At 37.5% G+C, this 10,179-nt stretch overlaps 1 protein-coding gene across 1 annotated transcript; it reads right to left on the bottom strand.

Moving 5' to 3' along the window:
* On the bottom strand, nt 1-921 carry LOC131324516 (uncharacterized). Its single transcript, XM_058356498.1, has one exon. It carries the CDS (start codon nt 906-908, stop codon nt 381-383), a length of 528 nt encoding a protein of 175 aa, XP_058212481.1. The 5' UTR covers nt 909-921; the 3' UTR covers nt 1-380.
* Between the last annotated feature and the right edge of the window lie 9,258 nt (nt 922-10,179).

Raw genomic sequence — 10,179 nt, forward strand, 5'->3', positions numbered from 1 at the left:
TATTTTTAATTCTATCATATTTCATTCAAAGTTTATCGATATCCAATGGAATACATCATTTTGCCAAAAAACAAAAAAAACACATAGGATTCATCAAAAAAAACAATTTTGATCATCAAAGTAAAACCCGACTTAAAAATAGACTACAAACAAAGTAAATTATGTTCACTATATCGAATATAGACCAAAATACCCTCCAGAAGTGATCGGAAAATTTCTGTAAACTACAACCACCCATCGTGTTCATACACATTCTACGTATCTGTATCCGATACCGATACTCTATATACGTGTGTACTACTAAATATAAGAAAAGAAGAAAACATGAGAAAATGAGATCATAAATAAAAAAAACCCATCAGAAGTAAACACGACCGATATTACTCGTTCGATCCATCGTCGCCGCCGAAAATGGAGACCCGGCTGTAGAGGAGAAAGAGGATCAGAGCTAGAAACAGGGCAACTCCGACGGGCGACCCGCTGACACGGTGGATGGAGTCGGGTTCGCCGGTGGAGAAGAGGCCGGAGAAGGCGGAGCCGGCGTCGGAGGAGAGGAATACGATGGCGAGGAGGAGGCCGATGGGGAGTAGCAGCAGGCCCACCGGGCTTAAGAGCTCGGCAATGAAGTCGGTCAGGACTTGCCCCAGGTCGTCGCCCATCACGACCGAGATAACCACCACCGCCACCACCACCACGGCGAATATGGCGGCGTGCGGTGCTCCTCCTCCTTCTCCTCGGCGGTCTTCTATCATTTTTGGTTTTCGGTGAATGTGGTTTGTGGGTATTTCTGAGTTTTGTTGGTTTTTTTTGGAGTACTTCTCTTTAGGTAATTGGTATAAAAGGAGGAAATGGGGGGTTTGGTCTTTGATAAAGTTTAACTTGGGACGCGTTTGTGTGGAAAGCATCATTTCAAACCCATCAAAAGAAGAAAGAATACATATGCATGGACTATGGTAATACAGGTAGATTGAGCGCCGTAAAACTCATTAACGGTTTTTCCGTGAATAAGTTTTTCTATCTAAATATATGCATGTATTGTACATTGAGTAATTATTTAACGCACTCGGCATATTAGGTGTCATTTCCACGCGATACTTTCAATTTCAACGAACCATGTAGCTACAAATTTTGGATTGTAAGTAGATAAAGAATTACGTATATACATAATGCATGTTGTAGTAATTTAGTGGCCGAGAATATTACGTAAGCTATGTCACATGATACTTTTATAGCGCCAAATAAGTAGTTAGGAACAAGCAATGAAATTTTGGTGCTCCAAAAATTGAAAAACTTGTGAACCAGATCTTGTGATCTGTTTAAGAAATATTGTAGGTGAACAAAGTCAAAGTCAAGCGGAGGTGGGATTAAAAACTTAAAATTAACTTAATTTTCTTGAGACAATGCATGTGGGCAAATTATTCAATACTCTCGGAGAATGGTGCTCCTTCTCACATAAATTGCCGAACCCACACACTGTTTTTGTGGCGATCACTGTTTTATGTGAGAGGAAGCACTGTGCTCCAGAAGGACTGAATAATGACTCATGTATGTGTGCTTTCCGACGCTCCGGAAGCATGGTAATGTTGTGTAACCACTTCATGATCAAAACACGGCACAATTTATATCCTCAATAATTGTACGTTCAGTTTTTGAAAAAAGGCCGTAGAACCCACAAATAGTATGTGTCAGTTCCACAACAAGACCTCCATTGCTTGAGAGAAGCCAAATTAATGCAACTAGACCTCTTTTGTTGTCCACTTCATCAAAATCAAAACAATGATCAGAATCTTTCAATTTTTTTTTCCTAACTTACTGAGAATATCGACCATGCCGGAAATTACGTTGATCAGCTCCCGTTAGATATGATATAAAAATGCATTAATCTTCACATGATTGGGTCAAATGGATTACAATCTAGTGTTAAACATTTTTTTTACGAGCTTAATGCATTTCGAAATCATATCAAACCGTTTCCGATCAATGTTACTTTCGACGTGATCAATATTCTTGATGAGCTCTAAAAAGTAAACAGTTTCGATAATCGTTATGGAACCAAAAAGAGCCCACAAATTACCCACTAGACCGAAGGGGAGGAGACTCGACGAAAGCTTCCTCCTGTAATTGGTGGGTTGTTTCCTTGAAGTTGTAGGAGTAGGAGGTAGTGGGACCCCCCTTTTTTAGCTTTGAAGTTACAAGTGGGGTCCACTCTATGCACTGCATTACACAAGAGATTACAACTAGTAATTTCTATTGTGGCGCGTTTGGGAAGACTCCAAGTCATTTCAATCGGTTGTGGCAATCAATTTCTTTCCATTTTCTTCGATTCGATGGTAATTTTCCTCCAAACTATGCTTTCTTTCTCTCTCCACATGACCAAACTCAGAAAAAATAAAAATGAGAATTCAGTCTTCCATCCCGGAAAAGAAGCGAAGAAACAAATTTAAGCCGGATGTCTAGGAATTTGGTATGAAACTCGTCAATTCATTCCAAAATTTGGAACATTAATTGGCAAAAAAGACAATTTAGGGCGTTCGAATTAGATTACGTAGACCTTAGCTAATTACTGAAAACCAATTTCACCTCTCGTTCGTGAGAACCCTGACTAATATATCCATGGCCCTTTTTATTGGATTGCATCGACTTTAAACTAAAACTAACTCTCTCTCTCTCTGTCTCTCTGAACAGAGTATTAGCATTGTTAGGTCAAGTTTAGTTCCATTATGGTAATTAATTCTTGATCCACTTTGGTATGCGACCACTTGCTAACATCCTATATCTGTTGGTATGTGAATAAGTTTTTCTATCTAAATATATGCATATATTGTACATTGAGTAATTATTTAACGCACCCGGCATATTAGGTGTCATTTCCACGCCACGATACTTTTAATTTCAACGAACCATGTAGCTATAAATTTTGGATCGTAGGTAGATAAAGAATTATAAACATAATGCATGTTGCAGTAATTTAGTGGTCGAGAATACTACGTAAGCTATGTCACATGACACTTTCATAGCGCCAAAGTAGTTAGGAACAAACAATGAAATTTTGGTGCTCCAAAAATTGAAAAACATGTGAACCGGATCTTGTCTGTTTAAGAAATATTGTAGGTGAACAAAGTCAAAGTCAAGAGGAGGTGGGATTAAAAACGTAAAATTAACTTAATTTTCTTGAGACAATGCATGTGGGCTAATTATTCAATACTCCCGGAGCGTGGTGCTCCCTTTCACATAAAATGCTGGATCCACATACTATTTTTGTAGGAGTCACTATTTTCTGTAAGAAGAAACACTGTACTCCGGAAATATTGAATAACTCATGCATGTGTGCTTTCCGATGCTCCGGAAACGTGGTAATGTTGTGTAACCACTTCGTCAAAACACGGCACAATTTATATCCTCAATAATTGTACGTCCAGTTTTTGAAAATAGTATGTGTCAGGTCCACAACAAGACCTCCATTGTTTAATAGAAGCCAAATTAATGCAACTAGACCTCTTTTGTTGCCCACTTCATCGAAATCAAAACAACGATTTATAGTTTGCTGAGAATATTGATCATGTCGAAAATCACGTTAATCAGCTACCATTTGATATGATATAAAAATGGATTAATCTTTACATAATTGGGTCAAATTGATTACAATCTAGTGTTACATATTTTTTTTACAAGCTTAATGCATTTCGAAATCATATCAAATCGTTTCCGATCAATATTATTTTCGACGAGGTCAATGTTCTTGGCGAGCTCTAAAAAGTGAACAGTTTTGAGATAATCGTTATGGAACCAAAAAGAGCCCACAAATTACCCAAATTGGACTGGACCAGAGGGGAGGAGGCTCGACGAAAGCTTCCCCCCTGTAATTGGTGGGTTGTTTCCTTGAAGTTGCAGGAGTAACCTCTCTTTTTTTCAGCTTTTGAAGTTACAAGTGGGGTCCACTCGCTGCACTGCCTTACAAGAGATTACTGGTACTAGTAATTTCTATTGTGGCGCGTTTGGGAAGGCTCCAAGTCATTTCTATCGGTTGTGGCAATCAATTTCTTTCCATTTTCTTACACTTGATGGTAATTTTCCTCCAAACTATGCTTTCTTTCTCTCTCCACGTGACCGAACTGAGAAAAAATAATGAGAATTCAGTCTTCCATCCCAGAAAAGAAACGAAGAAATAAATTTAAGCCGGTTGTCTAGGAATTTGACATGAAATTACTCATCAATTCATTCCAAAATTTGGAACATTAATTAGCAAAAAAGGCAACTTAGGGTGTTCGAATTAGATTACGTAGACCTCGGCTAATTACTGAAAACCAATTTCACCTCTCGTTCGTGAGAACCCTGACTAATATCTCCATGACCCCTTTTATTGGATTGCATCGATATCTCTCTCTCTCTCTCTCTGAAGAGAGTATTAGCATTGTTAGGTCAAGTTTAGTTCCATTATGGTAATTAATTCTTGATCCACTTTGGTATGCGACCACTTGCTAACATCCTATATCGGTTGATTAATTTTAAAAGGTGAGTAACATTCTAAGGTTAAGTTGTGTTAGCCTTCAATAATTATATAACGTTCTATACAATACTACTTCTTTTTTACTGTTTAGAAACAATGACCCTACAAAGTAAGAATTTGATACGCAAATCAAGTGTACAAAACGGATTGAAACTTAGCGTGGTATGTGTCACGTTCAAGAATCAATACAGACTATGTATTTCAGTTTTCAGCGAAAATCCGTAGTTCTTTTTCTTTTGCATGTAGGAAAACTGCTAGAGAGAAGAGGGATAATTACTGCCAGTGATAAATCCGTAGAGCTTTCATAATAGTAAAAAGATTGTTCCCCCTTCTCATCATGCATGGGACATAACAAGGGGTCCAGCAAGATCAAAATGATAGTGTGGCTGATGCAAAGGAAAAAGTTATATAGCTTTTAGTCAACAAAGCCCATTGAGGGCATTTTTGACTTTTAGATTTAAAGGCATGTGGGAGGCCACAAAGCAAGAAGACAAGGCTGGGAGATCTCAATGCAAAAACAAAGGGGGGACAACCAGCCCTTTATTTGACGAACCTTGCTTCCCCCATCAGATGATTACAGGACTCAGGTCCTCTTTGATATAATAACTTATTAACGTCTCCTACGTGAATAAGTTATTCACGGAGGCGTGCAATCTCACCATTCTATTTCAGTAATTAATAATTAAGATATGTTTTTAAATTTTAACCGGTAATAGTTTGTTTTTAATCCGAATCGTCCAAAACATTTTTGGACGCGTGAGATTGAACTCCGTAAAACTTATTCACTGCTCCTCCGTGAATATGTTATTCTCGTCCTCTTTTCCATTTATATATTAAACCTAAGAAGAGAAATGGAGGACTATTAATATCTCAAGGTCAACCTTTTGCTCGTTTATTTATTTCTTTGTTTAGGTTTGGATATTTCTCATTGCAAATTCCAAAATTCAAAACATGACATAAAATGTTGGTAGTGAAAAAGAGTGTTTCTATACTTTTCTGGAAAAAATTCGAGCTTCCAAGGGAATAACCTTGTGTCCCGAAAGCCTTTAAAATTTTATTTTCTTAAGAGAGTGCCAATGGAATTAGTTTTAGAAGGATATAGTATCTAGGGACAAGATAGAAGACAAATGGTAGATAGGATGAGTGATACACTGGTTGTTAAGGTGCTATATAGAACGGGAGACAAAACATTCTTTGTTTCTTTTGTATTAGTACGGGTGGATAAGAGTGGACGAATGATGAATTTAAAGGGAAAAATGAGTTCATTTAGGTGTTGGTTGTGTTCATCTCCAACAACTACGAGTGTAGGCTCAGGTTTGTTGTGTGAGAGGGGGGTGAAAAGTGGATCGAGGCCCAGTTGTGCAATGCTAAGTCAGTATCGACTAATGCAAAGGTTTATTCATCGTTCTCTAGTTAATTAGGGGCTAATTAAAATCGGGACAGAGGTTCGTATGAATTGGTCCAAGATAGAAATTGATAGCGGAGTCGAATCCCATACCAAAAGTTTTCTGGAATCCCTAAAATTGTCACGTAACTATGAGGATCTGGTACAAGGATTTCTTCTTCTTCTTCGTTTTTACATGCATTAATGGTGAGAGGACCATTGGATCCCACAAAACATGCAGTTGGTCAATACATAACATCTCTTCAGTACCCACAGCTATGATCTAACTTACTACTATTCCCAAGGGCGGAACCAGAAGTTAATTCTTCCCTGGGTTGACTTAAATCATATATATATATCAATTATATTTTTAGCCATATTTTTATGAGAGTTCTAGAGACAAAATTTAATTATAAGAGCTCTAGAGACAAAATTTAATTATAACCATTTACTTATATGATCAGAATAACAATATCTTCGTACTGGTTCAAACAAATTGAAAATTTGAGCACTTGATTTTGTAAAACTGTTATATATTAAAAAAATATAGTTACAAAATTAAGTGTTCTAATTTTCAATCCGTTTGAACCGGTGTGAAGATATTGTTTTGTTGATCATATTATTCTAAATGACCATAATTAAATTTTGTCTCTAAAGCTTTCATAATTAAGTTTCTGCTCTATAGGGTCCCAAGTAAAGAGCAGAAACTTAATTATGAGAGCCCTAGAGACAAAATTTAATTATGACCCTTGAGAATAATATGATCAGAATAATATAATCTTCGTATTGGTTCAAACGAATTAAAAATTGGAGAACTTAATTTTTTAATTATATTATACGAAACTCACCTATCTATCACTGTTATCAAACAAGGCCTAGATAATCATAGAATTCGCTAAAAAATCATCCTCCATTTTGATAGAAAGATCAATGTTCACATGCTTCATAACTAAACACGCTCTTTCTATAAAAAAAAAATGGGTTGGACTAATAATTTTGGACCGAAATTTACATATAGTAATAATTTATTTTTTGGGGGTTTTTTGAAGGTCCACCTGGGCTATAGCCCAAGGCAGCCCTTCACTGGTTCCGCCCCATTTAGACCCACCCTCAGTCAGTGAGACAGTTTTGCACCTAAAATAAGGAACATAATGGAGTAGTCTTTAATAGCTGCCACAAGTTCAACTACTGCAAACATTGACATTGAAACAGTAAGGTAAAACATCACTCTTGGAACTACCCCACCTGCACTCGAAAAATTAGAGGAGGACTGTAATGCCCGAGATGCGCGTAAACTGACCTGGTCGGATAACGAATCAAAAAAAAAAAAAAAAAACTCGGTCACCCTGCGTTACCCAAAAGAAAGGGTAAAACATCACACCAAAATATAAAGGGCAAGCTATTGTTTGTTTGTTTTTTTTATATCTTTAATGGTCTTCTTTGGATCCAATAATCTGCTCCAGAGGCAATATATAATTGCAATTTACTAGTATTATTTTGTTTGGCTAATCTAGAAACCTAGCTAATTAAGCTGCTCCTATATATGGCAGTTTAGTTATTGAACATGGTGAAAAGCTAGAAGCCCGTGTAGATGAAGACAATGTACGTGGTTGCGTTGTCCTTGTCATTTTGGTTGATCTGGTTTGGTTGTCTAAGTCTCGATGACGAATACTAACAAAAACAAAGGCCACCTATACATATCATGTGTCCTAAACCATCTTTGGTTCTCCGGCGAGGGCGTCCAGGACGTAGCCAATATAGTTTTTTAGTACTTGTACTCTTTTCATCTCACATATATGATATATATATCATGTAATTAGTTACCGAGCCTGACCTTTTCGGATAGCCGCAATCGGAGGAGGAATGGATGCCAAAACAAAAGGGCACAGGGAGAATTTAGTCCAAAATTATGGAGATGGGGTCAATTATGATGCCATAATAAAAAAAGCTAGGCAGCAAATCTAGCAAGAGAGAAGAAAGCTTCCCAAAAGGAGCTGAGATACGGACAATGATTTAACTTCTTCTCTCTTTTTTTGAACTTGAAAAATTTATATCAAAGCTATCAGGAACTTACAAGGATTCCAACAAAACACAATGAAAAAAGCCTAGATATCCAATCTAATCCACCACACCAGGTACAACTATGGAACAAATGAGCATGGGAAAAACGACGTCTTACAACCTAGATGCAAGTCACATGCTCCATTAACGCATATACTTCTAAGAAATTGAAATTTTTAAGCAGACCGAAAAACTCAAAATATCACGTAGGGACGTAAGAGGGGCTAGAGCAATGGACACAATCAAAGAATGACTAGTCTAATTTAGGATTTGCACAATATTTCTTTTTCAAAATAGTTTCCTGCCTTCCATAGGAAAAAAGAAAAGAAAAAAAGAGGTATCCTGCCCTAGACAACAAAAAAAAAAAAAGAAGAAAAATTGTCTAAATTAGTCTGTGAACAAGAGTTATTCTATGTCTATGACAACCTCTATACCGGGTAAAATTTTCCGATTGATAAAGAACAACATGAAAGAGCACGGATATTTCTTCGTGTCGCCGTGTCACTTTCATGGGATACTAAGACATGTACACCACCCGATATCGCGAATCCGTGTGACATACATTGTAGTGAGGAAACAGAGAGTCAATGACCTTCGCATGACTTCTCAATATTAGTCTATAAATTGAAAGAAAATAAGAACCTTAGATATGTATTAAATTGAAGTTATTGAAACACAATAAGAGAAGACAACTGATAAAAAAATATCCACAAAGTCAAACAGATTCCGAACATGGCCTGATCTGTTTGTATCATGAGTTTGATCCTCACACAGTTATCATAGCAAGAAAATCAATAAATCTAATCATTTATAAGAAAGAAACACAACTTGAGGTGCGCGTTAGCTGACCCGGAACACCATGCGTTACCACAAAGAAGAGAGACCAACACAGAGGGGCAATAATGAAACAATAAAAAAACACAAGTCTGTCCAAATTGTAAAAATTCAATATGTAAATCCAATCAGCCACCATAATCACACATTGCAAAGGAGCATTTTGTTTCTCCAGGACACTCCTCAAAACAAGAACCACAGTGGTAACGATCATTTTGAACATCCACACAATTTCCATCGCAACACGCCCGCCCGTAACCACAAGCGCGCCCGCAAGCACCACAATGACTCGAATCGCTCATTGTGTCCTTGCAGAATTTTCGAAAGCAACAAGTCGTACCTCCCCACGGGTTCTTCTCGCGGTCCAAGCACACAGACGGATCCCGATCGCACCACATGACTCTCTGCCTTCCGCGGTAGAAGTTCAAGTGCGCTGAAGGGCGAGAACCCTGCCTACCGTTTTGAAAACCATGAGAAGTGCCTAATAGGAGAAGGACAACAAAGGGCACGAACTGATTCGAAAGAGCGACATTTCCGGGATTGAGAGATGCACACAGCATGGAAATTTGAAGTTTTGCGGAGCAAATTTGACATGGGTGATTGGCGATTGAGTTGAATAACAAGGATTTCTGCTTAGATAGAGAAAGCTTGAAACTGAACCCATGTTTTGTTTATCACGTTGGTTACATCAGCTGTGTGAACTTTAGTCAAATATGTAACATTTCAAAACACTTTCTTACGTAGAGGATCAACCTAACATGTTTCAAATTATTCATGAGCATGCATGAAGTGGATGGGGATATATAATTATAGCATGTTCTTTTTTTTGGTTGATAACCGGATGTTCGGGCCAGTTTGGGCGCACCTCGACTAATAACCGAGACATTCCATTCCAAGTCCATTCTAGTATATATCGATTCCATTCCAATCCAAAATCGAGAGAGAGAGAGAGAGAGAGAGAGAGAGAGAGAGAGAGAGAGAGAGAGAGAGAGAGAGAGAGAGAGAGAGAGAGAGAGAGAGAGAGAGAGAGAGAGAGAGAGAGAGATGAGTGAAATGGGCTTCCCTTCTGAGCCCGATTCAAGGGTCTTATCTGTCTAATGGGCCTAGACCAAATGAACTTGGCCCAAAGAACATGGACTGGGATCACAATTTTGAAGCTTGGGAATTAAGAGCCCGTTAGTCGTTTCTTTTTTCTTTTGTCTTTTTTACATTATGATTAGATTCGCATAAAATTTTATAGATTAATCGTCCGTCTTGAGAATATAAATTTAAAAAATATATATACGATCTAAATTACGAAATTAACTAAGAACATTATAACAAAATGATTCAAAAAAAAATATCCGAGTCCCAATGTCCTTATCCAGCTTCAATCTATATTTTAATTTATCTG

Source organism: Rhododendron vialii, chromosome 4a (assembly GCF_030253575.1).
Source record: "Rhododendron vialii isolate Sample 1 chromosome 4a, ASM3025357v1".
NCBI lineage: Eukaryota > Viridiplantae > Streptophyta > Magnoliopsida > Ericales > Ericaceae > Rhododendron > Rhododendron vialii.